The 26,289-nt window shown below is 41.8% G+C and overlaps 1 protein-coding gene across 3 annotated transcripts; it reads left to right on the top strand.

Annotated features, from left to right (window-relative positions):
* Window positions 1-908: 908 nt before the first annotated feature.
* Window positions 909-26,289, top strand: kdm3b (lysine (K)-specific demethylase 3B). Of its 3 annotated transcripts, none has more exons than XM_085179707.1 (25): window positions 909-1,444; window positions 9,099-9,257; window positions 12,362-12,475; window positions 12,788-12,893; window positions 13,643-13,767; window positions 13,865-13,924; window positions 14,046-14,741; window positions 14,860-16,057; window positions 16,140-16,356; window positions 16,469-16,683; window positions 16,777-16,929; window positions 17,045-17,152; window positions 17,264-17,391; window positions 17,491-17,788; window positions 17,901-18,154; window positions 18,517-18,789; window positions 18,952-19,123; window positions 19,259-19,349; window positions 19,703-19,833; window positions 19,931-20,050; window positions 20,863-20,886; window positions 23,259-23,398; window positions 23,633-23,809; window positions 23,933-24,067; window positions 25,344-26,289. In XM_085179707.1, exons 1-25 carry the CDS (start codon window positions 1,238-1,240, stop codon window positions 25,449-25,451), a joined length of 5,409 nt encoding a protein of 1,802 aa, XP_085035833.1. In that variant the 5' UTR covers window positions 909-1,237; the 3' UTR covers window positions 25,452-26,289. The 3 variants fall into 3 exon arrangements, with proteins under 3 accessions (XP_085035833.1, XP_085035824.1, XP_085035843.1); XM_085179698.1 differs by having other exon boundaries at window positions 17,488-17,788; XM_085179717.1 differs by lacking the exon at window positions 20,863-20,886 and having other exon boundaries at window positions 17,488-17,788.

Raw genomic sequence — 26,289 nt, 5'->3', positions numbered from 1 at the left:
AATGCATGGGGTCAGGACCAGGCATTTATCTGAAGATCGTCAGATTTTCATTGGGGGACATTAGGGACAGCACAAATTGAGCAGTTTGGAGACAAAGTCAGAGAGGCAAAGGTGAGATAGTTTGGACACATGCAGAGCTGGGATATATTATACAAAATTATGTTTAAGCTGAGGAAAAAAAGAGGAAGACCTCAGAGGAGGTTCATATGGATGTAGTGAAGGAGTAACTTCTCTTTTACACCAGCGTAATAGAGAAGGATGCTGGGGGACAGGGGGAGATGATCTCTTGTGGTGACCCCTAAAGGAAGCAGCCAAAAGAAGAAGATTGCTGCAAAGATACACAGCCATAAATATCCCAAAAATATAGCTCACAGTTATATTTGTTAATAGATAGAAAGGCACATTTATTAAATTTCTTTTAAACTGTTTTAAAGCCTCACTTGGAAGTCTCGTCATTGCCCTTTAATGATGGCTTTGTGGCGATGTAGCACCTCCTAGTGGTCACAATCAACAACAATAACCACAGTGATCCTCATAAAAAATAATTTCAATCACAGTAATACATGTATTCATTAGATGACACATTGTGCGCTTACTCCAAGCTTATTTCCTTGTTTACTGGCAGTATTTTTGTACAATTGAAGACTTAAATTTTAACAACAAATTTACATATGTTATTTCTTGTGATCTTTGTAACAAGTGAATATCCCTGTAAAATAAATCAATAGGTTGTTGAATCAAATTAAATATAAATAATGTAAATAATCGTTTTGATAAAAGTATTTTAACCATTTGCAGTGTAGTTGGGCTGGTCCAGCTATCTCTGGTTAACACTGCGGAAAATCCTGAAAAATAAAGCAGCTATCTTTGAGGTGCTCTGCGGTCCTGTCGCTAGAGGTCGCTGTTTGCGCACACTTTCTCCGTGTCTCCGCAGTGCTGCCTGAATACGAGGAGTGCGTTTGATTGTTGCAGGGCTAAATGGCGGACAGAGCTGGATAGTCGCGTTAACACCGAGGACAAAAACGTTTCGACTGGGTGAATTCCTGGCGTGACCCGGTCCTCAGCCGCGTGTCCCCGGGGTGCAGCGCAACCGTCGAATCGAGCCGTATTGTGCACCGAGCTTAAAGCTGTTTTGCGATCGTACCCTAACCTTAGCTTTCTTGAGTTCCCATCCCAAGCGGAGAAGTTAACACTGTTTATGGTGGCTTACTAGAGGCAGCTAGCCTGTGAGCAAACCATGGAGGACTCTCTTGAATTGATAGGGAAGCGTTTGCTTTTGCTCCTCGACGACGGCAGGTCCGCGAATGGATCCGAGTCGGAGCAGGCTGCCTGGGCCCGGGACTGGCTTCGGGGAACTGTGCGGGCAGTGAGTGTCATCGGCCTGGCCGCCCCGGAGGTTAGCGTCGGGGAGGCGACAACAACAACCACTGCAGCGGGGCTAACGGTCAGTGTTTACATTCAGCTGATGCCGTCCTGCATAGCTAAATACACAACAGTTAACATAGTGTACAGTGTACCAGCTGTTTATTATGTGCTCTACATTAGCGAACACATTTTTACCTAGCACCGATGCTACATTTGCTAGTATTTTATGTTAGCTTTTGGACATACTGGCTAGCTCCAAGTCGCAGCCACTGGGGCGCAGCTAAACTCGAGGCCGGGGATTTTTTTTGGCCTTTGCTTTGTTCGCTTTTCAGCTCTCTGACACCCAGCTTCAGTGTTATTCATTAACTATTTAGCACGAATTTGGAAAGCATCGATACGTTAGAGCTAACTAAGCGTTCATTGCACTGAAACAAATCGCCGGCAGTCACAGAGTAACCGTAAAGGTTGATGAGCTTCCACCGTTGGCTGAGGCTTGTCTAGTTAAAGGCCTTACAAGTTCATAAAGGGGCGAACCAGGAATCCCTGCGAGCGTACTCTGCGTCCAGATTATTAAGTATTCACACTGTTGCTCGCGGTGGTAATTAGAATGAATGAATGAAAGTGTAGTGTTGCCGAGCCCAACAATTGGGAGAGTTTTTGAAAACTGGGTGGCGGTGGTTGACCTACATGACAGCTGCACTTTGTAGTCCAAATGCGGGTTATTACAGTAGCATGCATTTGAATTGACATTAACAGATAACACATCGTTTTTTAATTAAACAATTAGAATGAGGATGATTATGACTAATCTGTCTACTTTAATGTTGTTTATCAAGTAAAGTAAAAATGGAGTTTTAAGAAAAAAATGTAATCGCTTCCGATGTTTTATCTTTTTGTTTATTAGAAAAAGCAAGCTACTACAAAAAATGTAGCCCTTAGTCCTCTTTTTTGTTTGCTTTTATCTAAAGAGTAGCAATACTACTTATTGATCTTAGGTGTGCATTTCCTAATTGTTGTTTTTTTTCTTGGGAAATACATCTTAAACTGAGGAATTTACTTCTTGTGTGAGAACTTGTTCCTGTGCTCTGCCCTTATCTTGCATGTCGATGCATAATTATAAAAACATAATGAAAAACATCTTCTATCCATGTTCGTCTCCTGCTCTGATAACCTGCTCCATCAGTGATAAACAAAAGGACTTGGACATGTGGTACTGCACACCCTTTTATGCTTTTAAACCTTGCTGTATTTGTCAGGGGTCTGTCCAGCTTGGAGGGTTTATGCCACCGGTGTTTACTTCTCAGAGCCCCACCATCCAGTGAACATGTAAGGACATGTCAGAAAATCTGAGCTTTGAAAAAATAGGTGGGCTAACTGATCAGTCTAAAAACGTGTGAAAAGCTTGTTTATGTGCTAACCTTTTTAAAGAGGTGTAGCTGGCAGGTGTGAGTCAGTGGTCTAGTGAAGAAGATGAAGGATAGATTGGTAGTTGTAATGTTTTTTCTTCTTTGTAGGGCAGCGCTCAGCCACGATCAGAAAAAAATCCCACTACAATGATTTTTGGTCAATATTAAGTTAACTTTCCAAAGAGCACAGTGTCTTTTAAACATTGAATTTATCTAAACTTTGAGTGTATTTGAACTGAAACCCAAATAAATAAATGAAAATGTGTTGTGAAGGGACACATTTTATCAGTTAGATCCACACTAGACCATATATGCCCTGTAGCCCTGAACCTTTCTACATGTTTCCCACAAGATGTGGATATGAGAACATGTTCGATCAGAAGTGTGATCGGACATAAATGCTCTCTTCCTGTTACAAGGTCTGAGCGAAGTCCGATTGAGCCCATTTGCGAATACAGGTAAGGGTCCAGTGACTTCAATATATGGTCATATGGGCTAGTTGGGGTCATATTTCAACTAACAACTCAAAAACCATTGCCTCCACTGCAGGTGTTCTCTGGGTGTAGACAGCTGACGAGAGGCCCTAGTTGCACCGCACAGCTGGAAAACCTGCAAGGAAGTCACTAGTAAAGTAACAGAGTGTCAAGCCTTCCTCAGTTGCAGACAGGGGGTTAGGCCAAGAGCCATCCAACACCTTTAGTGTGTGCTGCTGATGGCAGACTGGACCAGGCCCCCTGGTAACGTGGAGACAAAGGCAGCCGGAGGCAATCGTTAATGATCCTTCCCTAAGTGAACCTGCAGAAACCTTAGTATGGCTTCTCCTTGTTGATCCTAGGTTCTCTTCCTGTCATCCCAGCTTGATCTGGACTTGAAGGTACACAAGATTTATTAAATAGGCAGGCAAATGAAATTACATTAATGATCCAGCCACTAAGATGACTGATGGTCGTAGATGCCATACAGAAATTTATGAATTTTTGCTTCTTATCATCTTTAACCGTCCGATACGTTTTATCACACGTGCTTTCTGATTATCTTATCTCATAGATTTCAGTGCAGGCTGTCAGGACCAGATCCTAACAACAAAGAAAGAAGAACGTATGCTCTGTATTCATAAAAAGCAACACCAAATTTAGATTAAGAAGGTTTTGCAACAAGCGGCATTTGGTAGGGTACTCAAAGCTCACTTTGTGGTCGTTCCTGCTTCATTGAATGACATTAGATCCCCTAGGAGCATGGTACTTATATGTGCAAACTTAAAAAGCTAAAACAGTACTAACCAAGTTGTTGCAGCTGGTGTTCTGACAAAAACAGATTGTCAGAATAGTGGCAAAAGTGACTAAAATCAAGCAATAAACTAATTTTAGTAAAGTTTCTGCATTCCTGCATTTTAGACCTTTGGCAGTTCATGATTTTAACATATGGCGCTTATTGTATAAATGAAAACAGATGGCCTTTTTGTTGTATCTGGCAGTTTTTCAAAGTCTGTCTGAGAGACTGAGTCTCTTTGCAGTCAGTTTACAAGTGGACAGACTCCTCGCAGTTACCATGAAACTCCAGTGGCTGCAAACCTGCTAGTCCTGGCTGTCCTGTCTTCTGTTTTCCCTACGCACCGGATCACTTGCCAGGCTGCTGTTGCAGGGGCCCTCTATCATTCAGATAATTCTCCAGAGAGGATGCTTCTTTTGTCACATGTACTCCAACATCACTGTCTTGGACGGCAGGTGGTGATGCTAGACCTTCAGCTGTGGTGGATGCACTACAAGCTCCAGGGCCACAGTAGTTTGGAGCTGCAGTCTAACACTGTGGAGGTGGAGTATAGGTATTTAGTCATTAATGCATATGCACCTGTCTATACAGAGAAACACTGGATTGTGAAGATATCTGATGAAGTTGAGAAGAGACTGGTTTTGGTTGATTTTTTTTTTTTAAAGTCATTAATCCTTGACATGTTGGGGATTTTTATTCCTTGTTACCTTTGGAAAAGTAAAACCAAAGAACCATGGAAATCATGGATCACTTACTCGCCGCAAATACTCTCCATATGTGCTGCAGACAAGCGGTTATTACCTATGATTTATTTGGACCAGTGAAAGCTTTTGACACTGAGATCTGTGGATTTCATAGAGTACTGTATTTGGAAGGCTGCAGATACATGAGACGAGTGCAGCAAAACCTTAAAATCTGAACAATTACCGTAGAGCTTGATGCCACATGGACAAAGTTAGAAAATCTGTTGCCTTTTGCGTGGGATATACCAAGGTTTTGGAACGTTTTTTCCCTGTTGTTTGTCTTGCACAGTGGCAAAACATCACTACCTGAAGGTTAAGCAGTTTGCTTGGTATTGTCTCTGCAAGTTTGCTGCCTTCAGAGTATATGTCCAGGCATCCAAATAAGTACGGCTACATTTCACCTATAAAATTATAGTTCTCGTTCAGTTGATTCACTCGGTACAACACATACAGTACAGGATTTCATCCCTCTGCGTATATTAGAAGAGGAAACCTCTGTTTACGTCTTGACTTGTGATGATATGTGCATGATGACAGGGCTGTGTATTTGCTGCCGAGTTATTTGGGCAATCAATCAAAGCCATTAAGGCTTTGATCTGTGGAAGAAGCAAACAGGCACTGCGTGACATCATCCCCAGACGTCATACCAAGCCCAACTAACTAGCTCTCATAGTCCTACTGCTCTTCTGCTGCCGGGCAAGAGCAGCACCCGCTCCTGCTGTGGGTGAACCTTCAGTGAGAGCGCAGCCTCCGGCTCGAGTTCCATGCCAGTCGGCTTGGAGCAAAGGTCCACATTCAAGCGAACGCCAAGGATGAAAAAGCCTTAGTCGTCCTAGGTGTGGGATTGAGCGGAGAGGGGCTCCAGCGGCAAGGATACAGTAAGAGGCGCAGTCCTAGCATCAGTCCTAGAAGGCGTTGTACTTTCCCAGCACCGTCTCCCAAGCACAAAGCCCCTGCACACAAGATGTCTCAGGTTGTAACTCCCAGTTTGGGTGTGTTAAAACATCAGGTGCCAATGCCACATCAAGCGTCCCCACTGTATTTCATTGGTGTGCCCCAATAAAGGTGCCTGCAACAAACTGTATGAACTTGCATGTTCCAGTGATACAATCAATTAAGGATGCTTAGGGACTCCTTGTTACCGTTTGCAGTTCTGGGCCAAGCCGCCTTGTTTCCGCAGAATTGTAAAAACCTGTGTTTGCAAGGAAGCAGCAGTGATACTAAGGGAGGAAACAAGTGCGCAATTACAGAACAAAACAATACCAATATTCTCCCCTTCGGAGTAAGAAAAAGGTTGGTACAGTTGTTATTTTGTTGTCAGAAAAAAAGGGGGAGAGCTTTGTCCCATACTCGACCTGTGAGTCTTAAACAAATAGTTACGAACGTGCAAGTTCAAGATGATGACACTCAGACAGCTTTTGAATGAAGTTGGCCCGCAAGATTGGTTTGCAGCCAGCAGTCTAACAGATGCTTATTTTCATGTGGCTATACAAATGAACAACAGGCAGTTTTTGAGGTTTGTATTCGAGGGGGCAGCTTACAAGTACCTGGTGCTGCCATTCGGGCTCTCTCGTTCTCTCTTGCAAATTAATGATCAAGAAACTGACCTCACAGCCCATTGTTTATCACTGGTGCTAGTTTCAGTCATTATGCAAATGCACTGCTTAAAAGGTTGGGGGAAACCTTTTCTATTAAAACTGGGTCGTTGCTGATCAGTTTCATAGATAGTGTTAATCAATAACATGCTGTAATATTCCCACCCGAAGTGTAAACAAATGTGACCAGAAGAAGAGACGGTGGGAGTCTGGAAGACTGGAATCTCCATTAAACAGCTGTAGTCCTTTGTGAGAAGTGGGAGCTCTGGTGTTCTTATGTTTACTTTGTCACTTTGTGTAGCCGATCATTTGAATGTGAATCTTTACGTGTCCTTCTTTCTTCACTATTCCATGGGACGAGATTCCTAGTTCCAGAAGCACTGAAGCGTCATCTCAGCATAATACTCCCACCACCATGTTTCACTGTGGGCTTGATGTTCTTTCTCCAAACATAAGCTGAGTGTCTGTGATCAAAAAGCTCCAGTTTCATCTCATGTGGCCAAAGGTCACGCTTCCAGTGTGCATAATGTTTCACCAGGTTGTCCTTGTTCTGTACTGTGTGGCAATCTTTGAATTTCTTGACACTTCTCACTCCAGTTCTTGACTCTTGGAGCAGCTGTAATAACTTTGTATATCCAGCTCGTGTTTTGTGAGCATCTACAATTCGTTTTCTCCAAAGAAAAATAGTATGACTACCAGGGCTGCCACAAACTATTATTTTGATAGTCGACTAGTCACCGATTATTTTTGCGATTAGTCGACTAATCAGATCATGCATCAGTTGGACGTAAAACGTACAGCTTATTGCACCAGAATATCTGCTCTTATATAACTATCATTACCTTACAGCTTGAAGTATTTAAGATATGTGCTAACTAAAAATGAAGACAAGATGATAGTTTTAATTAAATATATTGTTTCGGTGGAGTTTAATAAACTCAGCCATCTGCTCATTGCTATCTTAAATATAACAGGACACCGGAGTATATTCTCGAGCATCTGACACTTCTGATAATCAGTTGTCTGCTTGACCTTTATTCAGCTGTGTAAAAACTATAACTTTAATCTCAGCCAAACCGATTTACTCAGGAACAAATAAAACACTGAAAAAAGCCAAACACTAACATTTTTAAGTTATCTAAGTTATCTATGTTTAACCTGAGTAGCGAAAGATGGCGGTGGGTTCGAAAACGATTTGCCGGGAGTCCGGTGTTCTCACCTTCTCTAGTGAGCCTTGAACCCCGGCTAGCTATCGAGCTGGTGGGTAACAGACGTCTCCAAAAACGTTGGAGTGCTTTTGAAAATATGTGATGTCTTGGTAAACCGAGCAGATATTTGAAGTTTACACAGCTACATTCTCGCCTGAAAATATGTTAAAGATTAGTTTTTGACCCAGAAAGAATAATAAAAGAAATATTAAAACTAAGTAGCTGCCGCCATTGTAGGAAACTGAGCAGGGCCGCGCTATGAATTCTGGGATAGGTTGGGCCACGAAAGATACATCCGACCCATCCTTCAAATCTGGGGAAATGAAGGGCGGGTTTGGAGGAGTCTTCGAATTTGACAGCCTTCATTGTGTTGCTGTAACGTAATTGGCCTACAAATGCAGGTTCAGGAGTATGCGGTTCCTGAATTTGAACACAGCCACGATACCGGACACTGCTTCTTCTTCTTCAGGGTTTAACGGCAGCTGGATTCCTTGTACGTGCAGTGCTGCCATCTTCTATTTTAGTCCGTTATTACACTCTTAAATCCTACTACTTATTTCTGTGTCTTTTGGGATCTGAAAAAGCTTCAAACGACACGTTGACTATTAAATTAGTCGTCGACAATTTTGATAGTTGACGTAATCCTGACTAGTCGACTAATCATGGCAGCCATAATGACTACTATTAACGCTGATTGTGATGGTAATATCCCGTGTCTGGTTCTGTTTATTTGTTTTTCAGAACTAGCAAATACAGTTATGGTTACTGGGGAAAAAGACAAATGAAATTAATACCATTTGGACAGAATATGACAGTTTTATAAATCTTGTTCTTGGTATCCACAGCCAGTACTATTTTTCAAGCAGGGCACATTCATAGTAGAGTAGGACCCAGAACTGCAAGTGGACTTACCATTTGGTGTTCTTCACTTCTATAGCGAGTGTTGACTGACTCATACTTGTATGGCTGTTATTTACTCTCCAAATCACACATCTTTTTTCAGATTTCTCACTGGGCTGGACAGCATGGTTAAGGGGACTTTTCAAAACCTTACCAAGTTTTTCTTTTCCACAGATGATGTTACTGAGTAAATGTGCAGATGTTTTTTCACTTAGAAAAGCCAAACAGCAGCCCGGGGTTTTGAGGGCTAACCTGAAAACATAACAAAAGATATCTCAAGTTTTCCTCTAGCAGTACTCAGCCTCCTTGAAGTTTAAGTTAAATTAAATGTGGATTATACATATTTTACACATATTATACATATAGGTTATATAAACCTGTTGGAGCATGCAGTTCACTTAATTCAGAAAACCAAAATACAGTTTAACATCCTGTGATGGTAATATATTAATTAACTTTGTATCGAATTTGATATTTTAATACCTTTGTAAGGAATCAGATTTGCTTTGTTTGTTTAGACTTGCGATTTCCTGAAAGTGTGAGAGTCTGCAGTAATTTCACTTGCTTCATCACTTCACAGTCCTTGTGTGTATGTTCTGGTTGATTTTGCAGGTATTTGTGGAGTTTGAGAATGCTTCGCAGCGCTGTTCTTGGGTGCAGGTGTATGACGAGGGGGTGAAAGCTGTGCTGGTAGAAGACTCCATTGTTTGGGCCCGTCGTAGCGACGTCACCGACACAAGTGGAGCCTCGACACCAGCCTGGCCTGCTCTGGTGAGTGCTCAGCTGGAAACAAGCAAAACCATTAACCACCCAAATAGTCTGGGCTCCATCTGTGAATGGGGAATAGAGTGAGCTGTACTTAGATCAGATTTATGCTTGGAATGTAAAGTGAATGGAAATTGGATAACTCTTTTGGTCATTGAAATTCATTTGAAAATAAAGTGTGCACCTGATCCCACACTGGTGTCTCCCGACTCATCGAGAGGAGACAAAAAACAAATTAAAGCACCATTTACATGTTGCTCACCTTCCACATCCACACTGGGAGTTATTTTAGTCATTGTTGTACGCTCTGCAGTGCACATTTGCATATAAGTATAATAATGTCCAATCTGAAGGTTACAATCATCTGGTACGTGTTTTGAACAGCTAACACTTGCAGCTGGATATTGGCAACGATAACTACAAAATGAGTCAATTACTATGGAGTTTGATTCAGTGCTTGATGTTTTACTTGCATAAGATCAGAGCATCCATGTTTAATGTAAATGCATAAAGCACGTTATAATTGTATTATTTGTTTCTATATTTCTTTGTGTAATCAGTGTGAGAGTGCTGTTTTCTTATTTATATGAAAATGACTCAACATCAACATTTTGGGACCAATGTATGACAAAGAATTAACAAAAAATGATCTGCACGGTTTGAGTGCAATTGCAAAACATTGTCTACTTGCACATTTAAAAAACAACAACAAAAAAACAAGGAAAATGCTTGCATGTGTTGACGCATGGACTTTTAGTACATACATATATACAACTGGCTTAATGATCACCTTGAGGGCAGACAGGAAAGTCAGCACATCATTAACTGCTTATGTTACTTATCGTCCCGATAGTAAACAGAAGGCCAGGTCAATGTGCAGTCTGTTTTACCCTTTCATAGACGTTTCGGTTTTGGAATTGGCCAGTTTATACACTCACTCGCCACTTCATTAGTTACACCTTGCAAGTGCCTCCAGAACTGTCCCTAATATTTTATGGTATAGATTCAACAAAGTAATGGTGTCATTCCTGGAATATTCTGGTTCCTATTGGTAGTTGCTACCAATAGGAACTACCAATAGGAACCAGTTGGTTACTGGTTACAGTAACCAACTGGTTCCCAGTTGGTTACTGGTTGTGTTGTTGGTTACACATTAGAGCTGCATTAAATCATTGAATACCTTCAATAATCTTAAAAAATGGTTGATGCATTTTTTTGGTTCAATGCTTTGGGTTAATCCAACAACTTGGTAGCGCTCAGTTGTCACCATGTAAATGCGAATGTGTCACCCACATTTGTGATTTGAAATATTTTTACTGCAGACCAGTAAAAATATACATGGGCCTGTTAAACTCGAGGCTGCTGACATGGACACTGAATTATTGACATCAACTATTACCATTAATTATTACATCTACACCGTTAGAACGTCTGTTTTCTGCAGTAGAAAATATTGCATTTAAAAGCCCAGGGAAAACTTCAGTTTTAAAAATGTGGACATGCTTGCTTTTCTTCATTGCAGTCATCATTTACAGACACACGAGCACACACACAGAAAACACATACGCCTGAACACCCACCAGATCTACTACGTCCAGGTGATACAGTACAGTCAGAACTCTTTTTTTCCTCCTATTAATGGAAGAACACATTGAAAGAAGACAGTTTTATTCTGTGCCTCAGCTTAGGTTGTGTATATACCTTTTTTTTCTTTTTTTGAAATTACTGTTACTCTGGATTTAAGAAATTGTTTTCTTTAAAATATAATTTTAATATGATATTTAAATACAACAAGAGGTTTGAATTGTTTTGGCAGACGTATTCAGTTAAACTATCCATTTTAGAAATTGCAATTAGCAGTGCAGTTTGAAAGATCCGTTTCCTCTCTTTTGAATATTTATCGTTGCTCATTGATATGACAAAGTAATATTCAGTTAATCAGATAATTGATCGAACACTCGATAACTAAAATAATTGATAGCTGCAGAACTAATGAATACATCTAATACATCTGTGATGTAAATCTCCTGTTTCACCACATCCCAAAGGTGCTCTATCAGATTGAGATTTGGTGTCTGTCGAGGCCATTTCAATACAGTGAACTCATTGTCATGTTCAGGAAACCAGTTAGACATGACTTGAGATTTTTTGACATGGTGTGTCCTGCTTGAAGCAGCCATCAGAATATGGTCACACCGTGGGCATAAAAGGATACAGCTGGTCAGCAACAGTACTCAGGCAGGCTGTGGCATTTATACGATACTCTGTTGCTATAAGATGATTAGAGTATGCCTAGAAAATATCCCCACACCATTAAACCCAACCCAATAGCCTGCAAGGCAGGAATGATCAATGTCTTCATGCTGTTTATGCCAAGTTCTGACCCTACCGATTGATTTTCCAGCAGAAATTGAGACTCATCAGACCAGGCAACATATTTCCAATCCTTTGTTGTTCAATTTTGGTGAGCCTATGTGAATCGTAGACTCTGTTTCCTGTTCTTAGCTGACAGAAATAAGACCCAAGAGCCTTCTGATGTTGCCCATCTGTGTCAAGGTTCAATGTGTTCTGCATTCAGAGATGCTCTTCTGCATATCTTGGTTCATCAAGTGGGTGTTCAAGTTACTGTTGCCGTCCTATCAAGCAGTCTACAACAGCTTGGCATTTTTACCCAAAGAACTACTGCTCACTGGCAACTTTCTTTTTCAGACCATTCTCTGTAAGTGCTAGAGATGGTCCTGTGGGTAAATCCCAGTAGATCAGCAGTGTCTGAAATACCCAGTCCAGCCTGTCTGACACCAACAACCAATAACCATGCCTTATTCAGACAGTTGAATGACTATTTTTCCTCCATTCTGATGCTCAGTTTGAACTTAAAGAGATTGTATTAACCATGTCTGCACACCTAAATGCACGAGGTGCTGATTATACCAAATATAGTGGCAAGTAACTGGTGGTGGACTATTAGACTGATCTACAAAATTGTATGACATACAAAAGAATTCATAAATGCATACTTTTGTTACTCCTTTTGGTTGTTGAGCTGAATAAACCTAATGTAAGTTCTCTCCCTGTATTTATCTCATTACATGCTCTCGCCTTTTCCACAGACTTTCCGCTCTCTGGTGGACAGAGTTGGTTTAGGATCCTTGGTTCCTGTAGAGTATTTTGGAAACAAGAATTTTGAGTTCCTGCCCGACAACAAAACTGTCCAAAGGTTTGAGGTATACAAAAATTCTAGCCTTTGTTAAAGAAGTTTGTAATCTTATATCTCAAACAGTACCAACAACATTTTGTGATTTAGCGTCTGGTGTTTTCTGTTTCATGCAATCATTAAACAGATTGACTATTTATCACTCAGGATACATGTTAATGTCACTGACATGTTTAAATGTAAAACAATTGAATTATTTTCTGTTTTCATTAAGTGCTTCTTACTTAATAATCTAGGGTGAAGCTGCATACGTGTTTTGTTCTACATTTCAGCTCTACTGCGAGCGCTGCTTCAGATCAGTTTGGTTTCTGTCCTTTTGCAGGTTGATAAAGATGTAAGACACCCTTTGCTGTTGGAGCAGCCATCTCTGCAGGCTGCCATCTCCAGCTGGCGTACTGACTTTGAACTGCAGGAGATATTCAGGAAGGGTAAGTTTCAACCTTCACCAGTTTCCTTTATCTCGATTTCACATCTGGGACGTTGTGTCTTAAGGGTGTTTGTCACATAATTAAAATTGAAAGGAGTTCTGATCAGTGGCACTTAATTAAGTTAAGCCCAGTAATTGCTGGTTATGATTTATTTGATGTGGCGTTTGGGTGGCTTTGTAGCTTAGTGATTTACACGTATGGTACAACAGCAACTCAGACAAGCACATTGGCACACAGCTGCTTGAGTTAATTAGCTTCCCACTGACTAGCTAATCGGTGGCATGCAGTCTGTTTTCAGATGACCTCAGATCAGTTTGAACCCCGGCTGAGTAGGTACTAAAAAAGTACCAGGTACCACCACCTACTGGAAAATCCTTAAAGTTGAGTCAAGCCAATCTGACCTGAGTAGGTACTAGTGGAAATGGGCTATAACAGTGCAGACAACTATTCCCATTAAGCGATACCTTTGCTGCAATTTGTTTAGTGCAAATTATAGTGGAAGGCCTAAATATTATGCTGTCCTCCTCTGTATTTTTCACATTTTACAAAGTCCTCTATTGGGCTGGTCTCTTTCACAGGTTGGACACTGTCACCCGTATTGTTAGAGGAATGAAGGAATTTGAGTTCAGAATAAAAACCATCTGTGTTTTATTTAAAAGCAACATGTCTGTCTGGCAGATTTAAATGACATGCGAGGGATGTAGATTTAATTCTCTCAAGTCCTGTTTTCCTATTGTACCTGTCCTCAGGTTCATACACTATTCAAGGACGCAAAGTTCGTGTGTACCAGCCGGAGTTTGAAGAGTGCTGGGCCACTGGACTGGTCTCACAGCACGACCCTATCTCTCACATTATGGAGATTACCTTGGATAAGGTAATGTTTATGTTTTCCTTAATTAAATTCTACTGTTCATGGTGTAAATAAATGTTACTTAATGACTACACTGTTTTTTCTTTTTTTTGCACTGCAGGGAGAAGAAAATCAGATGGTTGATCCTCGTGTGATACACGTCATGCTGGAGGAGGAGGAGGTAGGGTTGTTTCAGTAGTCGATATCCATCAAACTCTCTTCATGCTGTGTGCTGTATGTTTAGTTAATAAGTCATTTGAGATTTAGATTTTTAATTATTTCTGGATATTTTCTGCCTTTAGCTTGGCAAGAATGGGCGGCGAAGGAAGGACAGCGAAACAATGAAAGGGGACAGCGGACGCAGACGCAGGACTGCCTCAGAAGGTGAGGATGACTTGAACTTGAAACGGTTTAAAGGAGCAGCCGATACCGGAGCGGACGCACAAAACTGCGGCGACACCAGCAAAACTGCAGTGGACGCGATGGGGATTTGGGCTGGAGACTCTGGTGAAAGAGTCAGCAGCACAACCAAAAATGGAAGCTCTTCAGATGGAACCTTTCCTCAGGGCCGAGGTTCGCCCCCAACAATTAATTCCTCGCTCCAGATGGACCAGTCAAACGCTAGTTCTCCTCGCTATCCCGGCCACATCAAAGAAAACGGTCGCGCGGTCGCCACACAGGGAGCAGCAGACTCGACCACCACCATTACACCCACTCCTCCTCCCCTCAAACCAGCCCCTTCCCCCTTTTCCACTGCGTCTTTTCCCTCACTAGGCCAGATGCCAGTCTTGGTTCCTGGAGCACCAGCCCCCAAGGCCTCCTCATCCCCCCAGCTCGAACGAGAGGAGGGCAACCAGGCAGCTTATTCCAAAACAGCTGCTCTTGTTTCCCCAGGACCTGTCACCATTTCTTGGTCACAAGACAGCGTTCCCAGTGTTTCGCTTTCAGCTTCTGTGGGTTTTAGCTCTAAAACTTCTAACTGGGGAAGCCAGACGGAGGTAAAACCAATGATGTAACAAGTACCATCAATACTGTATACACATTTCCAACAAATTGCTCTTTGCAATCTGTTATCTCTATTATTTGACTTAACCGTGTTTTGTTTCTGTTCCTCAGGGATCTAAAACGGCATCAGGCTTTCGTTTGTCCCAAGCTGGATCTACTGCTCCTGTATTTGGAGATGTTACCTCACAGACCAACGGAGCTCCTACCACTACCACAGCCTCTCAGGATGCTCCCAAGCCTTTTGGCTTCAGTTTTGGTGGAGCAAAGACTGAGGCTCAGCCTAAGCCAGACCAGAACCTGTTTTTCCAGTGCATGTCGCAGAAGTCTGTCACCAGCCTAAATCTAACTGCTGATCAGACCCAATCCAAGGACACCAATTACTTTACTGCAGTGTCTGAGAGCCTGAGTAAAGAGCCTCCAAGCCTTTTCAAGCCAGCAGCCCCCACTGAAGGGCTGAAAAAGCCTGAGCAGCCTAAAGTGCCTGAGGTCCAGCAAACGGGAAATGGTGTGTTCAACAAATCATCATCACCCTTCCAGGGCATGGGGGGCTCTCCAGGAGGACGGAGCTCTGGCTTAAATGTGGGTGGTCCAGCAGTGTCCTCTGGGGCCCAAAGTGCTTCTAAAAAGAACAGTAATAATGGAAGTTCAGTAGTTGGCTTAGGGCTGCAGTCTGGTTTTAATTCTGCAGAGAGTCACCAGAACCTTTTTCTACAGAACTCCAAGGAGTCTGCTAATCCATTTTTGGCATATGGGGAAAAATCCTCCCTCACAGCTTTCGTTGGCCTAACTGGGTCCGAGCCACAGTCCATGGGTCCTGCGCTGGACAGCAAGCCGAACCTGTTCACTATGGCAGAGCCACCTAAGGGGATTCTGTCTTCTCCTTTCCCAGCATCGTCAGCAGCTGCTTCAACCAGCTCTTCCCCCTCTCCGGCACCAGCCTCGTCTCAGACGTTACAAAGTGAAGGGACTGAGATAAAGGAGGAGCAAGACGTTAGCGAGATTCCATCATCCACCTCAGACTGCCCGATGTTTGGAAACGCTGGCCCTGGTGGAATGGAGGAGGTGCCCGTGCCCTTCGACCAGAGCCAGTCTCAGAAGTTTAGCTTGGAAGACAGAGGCCAGTCATCTAAACATGACTCTGAGTCCAGCAGCAACAGTGACCTCTCAGATCTGAGTGATAATGAAGAGGGCCTGGAGAAAGGTCAAATCCCAGGAGGACCTTCTGTTTCTGCCAAGGATGGAGCCATCATGCAGAAAAATAAAGTCCAGGGGGCCGCTAAGAGCCGTCCACGTAACAAGCCTTTCAAAGGTAAGACTTGTCCACTTCTCACTTTTTAAAATGGTGATAAACAAGCTTACCAAGAGAGGTAACACTAAACTCTCTTTTCCAGTGGGTCAGTCTGTACTTAAAGATCAGAGCAAGGTGCGTCGTCTAAAGCAATCTGGTGAGTCCTTTCTTCAAGATGGCTCCTGCATCAATGTGGCCCCTCACTTGCACAAGTGCCGCGAATGCCGCCTGGAACGTTATCGGAAATATCGGAATACGGGGGAAGAGAGCGACGACGATGATGATCCGAATGTAGCCTGTCGTTTTTTCCATTTCAGAAGGTATGGATCACGCAGCTTTGTCTTTCTTTATAATTTTATTTATGTATTTCTTTATTTTAAAAAAAAATGTGTGTTTTGACCTTAATGTTTTACTCTTTTTGCTCGTGACTAGGCTGGCTTTCACTCGTAAAGGTGTGCTGCGTGTGGAAGGTTTCTTAAGTCCCCAGCAGAGTGATTCTATGGCCATGGGACTGTGGCTACCTGTGCCCGCTGTCCATGAAGGCCTCGACCTCGACACATCCAAGTACATCCTGGCCAATGTGGGAGATCAGTTTTGTCAGTTGGTGATGTCTGAGAAGGAGGCCATGATGATGGTGGAGCCTCACCGTAAGTATAAAGACATCTCTCCAAGCTCATGTTTTCTCATTAGAGTTTTGTTTGCTACAAGTCTAATCTGCTTATTTTTTGATTGTCCTGCAGAGAAAGTGGCCTGGAAACGTGCCGTGCGAGGCGTCAGAGAAATGTGCGATGTGTGTGAGACCACCCTGTTCAACATCCACTGGGTCTGTCGTAAATGTGGGTTTGGAGTGTGTCTGGACTGCTACCGGCTTCGCAGGAACAGGCCAAGGGAGGGTGAGTCACTGCAGTGATATTAGAGTAACTTTAGGGCTGTTTAGTGTGTCTTATTTTATTCCTTATTTAGCTTATTGTGTTGGAAATACATGGTTGACTTTATTCTTTCCTTCAGATGTAGACGAAACTCCAGAGGATGAAGTTTTCTCTTGGTTGAAGTGTGCCAAAGGCCAACCTCACGAGCCACAAAACCTCATGCCTACACAAATTATACCTGGAACAGGTAACATGTACATTATGATCAACTCCCCCATCGCAGGAACATTAAATGTTACCCGTGATCAAATATTGCTACAGTAAAAGGTGTGATGATTGTACTGTCCTTCTCTTCCAGCTCTTTACAATATAGGAGACATGGTGCACTCAGCAAGAGGCAAGTGGGGTATTAAAGCCAACTGTCCCTGTGCCAATCGACACACTAAGCCTCTAGTGCGCCCTACTGCCCCAAATGGGATTTCACAGGTACAGTTTTACAACTTTCCAAGCTTTCTTTTCTCATGTCTACACTTTGAAAGCTCCTAAACTGACGACTCTGCTATCTTGTTATGTGTGTCTCAGCAGTCCACACCGGGCAGTGGGGGTGGTCTCGCAGGTGCAACCTCTGGTACTGGCATCACTCCAAAATCAGAGGGAGAAACATCAGCAATCAAAACAGAAACCACACAGACACCAGTATCGTCAGACAGTGGGGGTGGAGAAAGTGTGGGCAGTACCAGTACCTCCACCAGTGGTACGTCCTCCCCCTGTAACCTCACACAGTCCTCTGTCAAGGAGTCGCGCTCATCAGGAGAAGGCAACAGCTCTGCTCTGCACTGGCTGGCAGACTTGGCCACACAGAAAGCCAAGGATGACACCAAGGGTAAGTAAGAAGTGGGTTACAAGTGTTGAGTGCGTAAAATCTTAGTGCATGAAAAAGTTTACATCAACCTAGGATCTGAATAACGTCGCTCCTTCCTCCCATCTTTCTCCAGAATCCGGTTCGCTTCGCTCCATAATGAGTCGAGACAGTCGACCTCCCTTCGGCCTTGACTCCCTCAGTGCTCTGTCAAAGCCTTCTGCTTCTAGCCCTAAGCTATTTAACAGCCTTTTACTGGGCTCCAGCATGGCCCAGTCTAAACCTGAGGGATCCAGTCTCCGGGACCTGCTCAACTCCGGACCAGGAAAACTGCCCCAAGGCCCTGGAGAGAGTGGGGTACCATTCCCCTCTGTTTTTACCTCAGCAGGCGTAAGTAAAATGTTTTCATTTTTCCATATGATGATATAGCGTTGATCAATTTTTTTCAAACGTATGTATCAACACAAAAACTTCAGCTAAGTTTCTGAACTTGAAATTATACTTCAAGTCCATTTAAATATGGAAATTTAGATGCTGAAAACAGGAATACTATTTGTTGTATTTCAGCAGCAACAGATTTCTGAAGTGCACAAGTTGTGGAGTAAATCATTAAAAAATTACCACCATCTACTGATTCTTTGTAAATTTTAGTGTATAAACTACTGAAACTGTACTCCTTCAACAATAGTATCGGCTAGCTACAAATAAAACTACATAGCTGGGTAACCCAAAATCTTTATGTGACCTGACAGAGCGACAAGCTGAAGAGCAGCCTTCCAAACTTCCTGGATCACATCATCGCCTCAGTTGTGGAGACCAAGAAGGCCGAGGGCCGTCGCACCGGGGCCTCTGAAGGCGGAGAACTCGGAGCGTTAGGGTCTCGCAAAGACGGTGTAATGGGCCTTAGCGTTTTGGAGCCACATACCTCACACTCCTGGCTCTGTGATGGCCGACTCCTTTGCCTACAGGATCCCAGCAACAGCAACAACTGGAAGATCTTCAGAGAGTGCTGGAAGCAGGGACAGGTAAGAATTATGATTAGCATAACTTCATCTTTCATCCAATTCTTTGATTTTTGTGTTAAAATTATGCAGAGATGGATGTTACTGAGCTATGGGTTGAAATTCTATTGCATTGATTGATGTAACTCACCCATTACTGTCTGATTACCTCTGCTTTGTGGCCAGCCTGTGTTGGTGTCAGGGATACATAAACGTCTGAAGACTGAGTTGTGGCGGCCTGATGCTTTCAGCGAGGAGTTTGGAGACCAGGACGTAGACCTGGTCAATTGTAGAAATTGTGCTATTATCTCTGATGTAAAGGTGCGAGAGTTCTGGGATGGCTTTGAGGTTATTTCCAGTGAGTATCCAAACTCTCCTTTTCCTCAATTATTTTATTTGTTACTTGGATCCATGAGATCACCAATTATTGTATCTAGCATGTTTTTCTCTGATGCTGGACAGATGTCACTAAATGTGTTTTTTATGAATGCAGAGCGACTGCAAGATGCCGATGGCCTGCCCATGGTGTTAAAATTAAAGGACTGGCCTCCAGGTGAAGACTTCAGGGACATGATGCCCACACGGTGAGGAACACAAAAACATTTACAGAGAAAGCGTTTCAGTGATGTTCTGCGGTTGTTCGCTCTCACGAGCATCGCTTCAGCCATCCAAATGGAACTATAGCTAATTTTTTATTTATGGTTTACACTTGGCTCAAATAATATATTTCCGATTGGCACGTTATAGCCATCTGATATGTGCCTGAGACATACAATTACATGAACATTAAATAGTACTGCTTGGTTTATAAGCACATAGAGGAGCTAACTGATTTTATCTCTTCTTTGTATTTTCATGCTTTGCAGCTGTAAATTCTGCCTGTTTGTATTTATGTAAGGTCTGTTATTGATGGGAATGTCTCTTGTACCTTTCCCAGGTTTGACAATTTAATGGACAACCTCCCTTTGCCCGAGTACACAAAAAGAGACGGTCGTCTAAATCTCGCTTCGCGCCTCCCTAACTTTTTTGTGCGTCCTGACCTTGGACCGAAGATGTACAACGCTTATGGTAAGAACAACGTCTGATTTATTTTGTCTTTCTCTCCTTATGTGCGATATAATTTATTCATCTCTCATCACTCTTTTCCCTCTATTTGAACCTGCAGGCTTAATATCGACTGAAGACCGGAAGGTGGGAACCACTAACCTCCACCTGGATGTGTCTGATGCGGTCAACGTCATGGTCTATGTTGGCATCCCTCACGGAGAAGACAACCAGGAGGAAGGTTGGTAGACTTAAACACACTTTGTCTCCTTTTTTTACGGTCTTGCTTTCTGTCTTCAACAAACTCATTGAAGATCAGGATTGTTTTATTTAACCGATTTCCAATAAAATGAACCAAATAGGAGCAAAAAATTTTACCTCTGTGGTCTCTCCGTAAATGGAAGAGAGTCACATTGGTGCTCCGACGCTGTTGCCTCTGCTGCTCATTTGATTTAAGAAGGGACAGTGTACATTAGCTGGTATGACTCCATCATGTAAATAACCCCGAACATCCAGATTTAGCACTCAGATATCTGGAGTCTCTGTCAGATTTATGGCTTAAAAGTAAACGTGCAAAACCATATAAGCAAAGAGAAACTTAATCAGCTATAGTAATAAATGGGAATAAGCTTTAAATGTCAGGGTTTTGTTTTATTTTCCAGACTTGTGACAGTGAGATTTACACATATATCTGTTCCTGATAGTAAAAATGTGTTACTGTAATATATGAATGTTTTTGAAATCCATCCTGACTTCCAAAAACACACATTTTTGTAATGTGAGAGTATTTCTGTAACAATATTACACACCTTGCACACTAAAGCCATATTATCCTGTGAAGCATTAAGTGGAGTACAAGTTAACGAACTTTCTTCTTGGAACACTTCATCGCTCATTCCTCACTTTATCGCTCTTGAACAACCTTGTCAGTATTTCCACAACCTCATCCTAAACATTATAGCTACACTGTTTTAGTTGTCTTGGCTTGGACTCTGATAAGACCCTTCAGTGGGTCTTGCTCATTTACATTGTGGCAAAATTTCTCATTCACAGAGGCAGAAATCTCTGGACGCAAAGGTCTGTAGACTTTCAGTTGTATAACTTGAGTAGCATGCCCTTCTTCTTGACTAACTCCCCTTCTTCACTCCTCCACTCCATCCTTCTGTTATCTGTGCAGTAGGGGCCAGAGCATTGGGAACCGTTTGCTAGTTTCTGCTGCTGCTTTTTGTACGCTTTTTCCAGATTTCTATGTAAATACACGCTTTATTAAACTAAGTAACCACATATGGCATTTAAATTTTCCGCATTGCTGCTTTCTGGAGATCCGTGTTTTTTGTTTTATTTTCCTTCTGTGTATTTTCAGTGTTGGGTTAGATAAATGTGACACATTTGGTTGGAGATTTGGTAGTTTTGGGTGCACTGTGCTCTGGTCCTTACCCTGTGGGAGAAAGGTTTGAATGAAGGGCATCTAGATTTGGCATTACCTGTTCCCCTCTGCAGGCTTCTTTTCACTCATCTGAGTGACTCTCATGCTCCTGCACACACGCAATTAGGGATAAGTAGGAAATGTAGGAAACTACATTTTCCTGTAGTGTGCTTATCTAATATTCTTAATTAGTTAATGAGGTTTTAAACTTATAGCAAAGACATAAGTGAGTAGTAGAGGGAGAAGAGATTTGTTATGCATTATTGAGCAAAGTTAGCAAAAAAGAACATTAGGAATAGGACCTCCACATCCTGGTGATTTATCTTTCAAAAGTTAATTATGCTGAAATTACTACTTTCTTTTTAAGTTGTATATATTTTTCACCCTTTCCACTTCCTGGTGGTGACCCAGGAAGTGGAAAGGGTGCAGTCAGGAAAGCCACTCCGTGCAGGATAAAACTGGATGGGTTATTGTACTTTAGTTTCCCAGCTTTTTCAATGTTCAGTGGAAGGGTTTAGGAAGAATCAGTCGGATGTTTCTTTTCATTTTGAAGCATTAAACCACCTAAAACTTTTATTAGGATTTATTTTATTGCACTGTGATTACAGTCCAAAGAATATTACTCTAATGAGCACATCATTATTAGTAAGTCGGTTTAAGACAAATCCTTAGTATCCTTCCTTTTATACATAAAGACCCCAACAACATTAACATAAAAGGACTGTTGTAGCCTAGGAGCTGAACTTATAGCTGTAAAGAAGTTATTTATGATGGACTAGAGAGAGAAAAAACTGCAGTCGTACACGGGCACGTTTATTACAGCTGAATGCAAACACGTTTAGATTTCAATGAGAAACTTTGACCACAGCCAGGTTTTTGGTGAGGGAAAGATGAAAGTTCACTGACGTGACGGATTTTATTACACACGTTTGTTTCGATTCGTGTTAATGAATCAAAGGTCTGTCAGTATTATGGCGAGAGTCCAGTGGACTCTTATTAAGGCAGTAGTTTTAGCTGCTGTGTAAGTCAGCAGTAGGCTGTGAATGTGAATGTTTATGTGTCATAAATGTGATTGTGTAGTCTGCAGCTTGTCCTGTCCTTTGCCCCAGTAGTTCTCAACTGGTCTGACCACAGGATTTACATTTTCAGTAGCGACATATTTCCAAAAAAAGTAGTTAGTAGTTAGGAAATGTACAATGCTTTCATGCACTAGAAACATAGTTTATTAAATATAATAATAATAATAATAATAATAATAATAATAATAATAATAAAGATTTGGATCTCAATAATACAAATGCTTAAGCCGCATTTATATTAATTACCGTATTTTCTCAAGTGAAAACCTTTATTCAGCTAAAAGGAGCGCCTCCAATAATGCCTGGGGGACGTGATCAGCATGAAGAAATTAGCCTGTCTGGGTTCTCTTGTATTATTGTATGCCTTTAAAATCAAAGTGTTTTTGTGCACTGCAACACTAAAGGGCTTTTAATTTGAAGTACAATAATGCACTAACTTTAAAAAAGTATTCCTACTGAGACAAGACCAAAAATACCTTTTAAAAAAAACAAACAAACAAGACATTAGAAATCAGTAATTGAGGAAATACGGTGGTCACAGTTCATTGAAAACCCATGAGCACACAGGCCTGCTGCTTGGCATGCTTGTGTCATGGAAGATGCAGATTCAGAGCTTTTAGTGCACTTCAGAATAAAACTCTTACAGCATTGATGTCCTCTTAGGTCATTTGTCACCAGTTGAGAACTACAACCCTGCACCGTTTCTGCCAAGAAAAGAGTCTGTGATGGATGTATATGAATGAAATTGTTCTATTTAAAGAAATTCATGGAAATGGAATAGAGTAAAACACAGTCGTGTTTAAAGTGCTGTGGAAAAATTTAACAATCACAGTGCAAAAGCTAATTTAAAGAGGCCACTAAAAGTCAAATAAACTAACTTCTGTTACAGCTGTTATAGAGACAGTGCCGATTACAACTGTTGTTTGTTTATGTTTGGTCTCCAGAGGTCTTGACCACCATTGAGGAGGGCGATGTGGATGAAATGACGAAGAGGAGGGTGCACGAGGGAAAGGAGAAGCCTGGAGCTCTCTGGCACATCTATGCTGCCAAGGACGCAGAGAAAATCAGGGAGCTGCTTCGCAAGGTCAGCAAGCCGGCAGATCTGTTTCAGGCTGGCTTGTCGCTAGCTGTAGCTGTAACATTTTGTAACCATAAACTGTGAGGACAGGATTGTCATTGGATAAATAAAACTGGGGTAGAATGATAGCTTGATTTCTGCAGAAGATGATTAAAGTTCACAAACAAAAATTAGCCAGCCGGGGAACTTTAGTTAAAAGCTCATCCTTTCTAAGCAATGGCTTGTCCTGACCTTTCGCAGGTGGGAGAAGAACAAGGTCAAGAGAACCCGCCAGATCACGACCCAATTCATGACCAGAGCTGGTACCTGGACCAGGTGCTCCGCCGCAGGCTCTACGAAGAATATGGCGTCCAGGGTTGGGCCATTGTACAGTTCTTAGGAGATGCTGTATTTATCCCTGCTGGAGCTCCCCACCAGGTCAGACTGTTTTTATATGAAAAGTGGAGCTGTACACATACCCTGTGATTCGACAGAACCTGCCTGTTTTTTGTGATTTTTCTCACACCTCCATGAACACATTTGTCCTTTCTGCACGCTCAGGTGCACAACCTGTACAGCTGTATCAAGGTGGCGGAGGACTTTGTGTCTCCCGAGCATGTGAGGCACTGTTTCAGGCTGACCCAGGAGTTCAGACACCTGTCCACTACTCACACAAACCATGAAGATAAACTCCAGGTGGGTGTGTTTTTCCTCTCAGTGTGTAGTTTTATGTCTTATTTGGATGGTTTATACTAGAGGACGATGTTTGCTTGTGTCGCTTGAAGCTGTAGGCTATAGTTTACTTAACTCTGTGTTCACAGTTTTATGACCGTTTTATTGGAACAAAGAGTTTATTAGTTGCTGACAGTTATTTAAAAACTATAAAATTAAGATTGGTTACCAGTATGTTATCTATAAACTGGGGTTGAAGCCTGAGCAGCATTATAAAGTGTTAAAAATTGAAGGGTTTAAAGAAACAGGCACATATTATATTGTTTACCTTTCATACACTCTTGTGTCTGTTCTGTTAACCCTTGTGTGTATATATACACACTCAGCGGACACTTCATTAGTTACACCTGGCTGGTAATGGGGTTGTCTTTAGATTAGTTTTAATTTTTCATGGCATAGATTCAACAAGGTGCTGGAAACATTCCTCAGATTTTCATTCACATTGACATGACAGCATCACACAGTTTCTACATCCATTATGGGAATCTTCTGTTCTACCACATCCGGTGCTCTATTGGATTGGGATCTGTTAACTGTGGAAGTTGTTTGAGTGCAGTGAACTCTTGGTCATGTTTGAAAAACCTGTTTGAGATGATTAGTGCTTTGTGAGATTGCTTCAGTGTTGCTCAGCTAGTACTGAGTGGCCTAAAGTTGGATGGATCCATGTTTTCATGCTCTTTGAAATTCCGACTTTTTTCAGACCCGTTCCCTGTAAGCCCAGGAGATCGTTGTGTGGGAAAATCCCAGCAGATAAATGTTTAAAGTCACCTAAATCACCTTTCTTGTCCATTCAGATACTCAGTTTGACCATGTCTACACACGTAGCTCCACTGAATTATTGCCATGTGATTGGCTGATTTGATATTTGCATTAACCAGCAGCTGAACAGGTGTAACAAAGTGATCAGTGAGTGTATACACTGTTACAAAGGTGGATCTTTATATTAGAGGCCATTCTTCACTATAACGCAGCAGCATGTTTATAGAGTTCTCAGTGGGAAAAGCTGATTGTTCTGTCTCTGTTTTATAGTCAAATACAGCACAGCGTGTATTTACATATAACAATGCTATGTTTTTGTTAAATAAAAGGAAAAGCACGATGATACTCTTCAAAGTAAGATAATAAGAGAACTTTTTTTTTTCTCACAGCAGCATTGAAAAGTTATCATTTCTTATCGGTGTGAGGTGTTTTGTGTCTGGTGTTGTCTCATCTGCGGTTTTGTTGTATTTTTTACCCTCAGGTGAAGAACATCATCTATCACGCAGTGAAGGATGCCATTGGGACGCTGAAGGCCCACGAATCCAAACTAACGCGCCCTTACTCGTCTCCTCAAACCGCTGGCCTCTGAAGACCACTCCACTACATGCACACAGCGCATACATTTCATACCTACATAAACAAGTACCAGCTGCACAGCGCAGAGTACAGAGATAGTGTAGGTTGTTTTGGGGGCAGTGAAGGTTTGAGTTTGGGAAGACTGTACATTTGATTAGATGGGGAGGGACAAATCAGCGCTTCGATGAAGGAAGTCCTTTATCGCTGTTACACAGTACGCTCAAACTTGTCTAGTTGTTTTCCTTTTTTTTTTCTGATTTTGGTTAACTCTGTATTTAAGGTCAGTGTGTTTGTTCTGTTTTCATTGTACATGTAAGACGTGAGAGTAAGGGAGGTAAAAGCTGACGTGCCTTTGAAGCAGAGGTTCAGCTACAATATAAGCAACTGACAAAAATGTGAGTACTGGGCTAACTTTCCTATTTTGATGACATTGATATTATCTTTCTTCAATAGGAGCGAGGTTAACCTGTTTTTTGTAGACTTTTTTTCTGTTTAAGTTTTTAAACAGCTGATTGTTTCTGCCCTCTGTGGCTGAAATGAATTTGTGAAAACAGCCAGTCAAGGGAAGCAGACCAAAGTTTTGTATTTTTAGTTTTCTTATTTCACTTTTAGAGTAAGAAGTCTTTTTTTTTATACACCACAAGGTAATAATTGGTTGGGTGGGGCTTCAAAGGAGGGCAGTTTTTTTTTCACTTGTCTTTGTCATGTGAGCTGAATGAACTGCAGACTTCCAACATGGTTCAAGAATCACAATTGCAGCTGAACAGAACTACTGGCCATTAACATTGTATCAATATATATATTGATCTAGCAGTCTGTTTGATTTTTCACAATAAAATTTACAAAAACTG

Source organism: Neolamprologus multifasciatus, chromosome 2 (genome assembly GCF_963576455.1).
Source record: "Neolamprologus multifasciatus chromosome 2, fNeoMul1.2, whole genome shotgun sequence".
Lineage (NCBI taxonomy): Eukaryota > Metazoa > Chordata > Actinopteri > Cichliformes > Cichlidae > Neolamprologus > Neolamprologus multifasciatus.
This window is presented reverse-complemented; position numbering and strand designations above follow the sequence as displayed.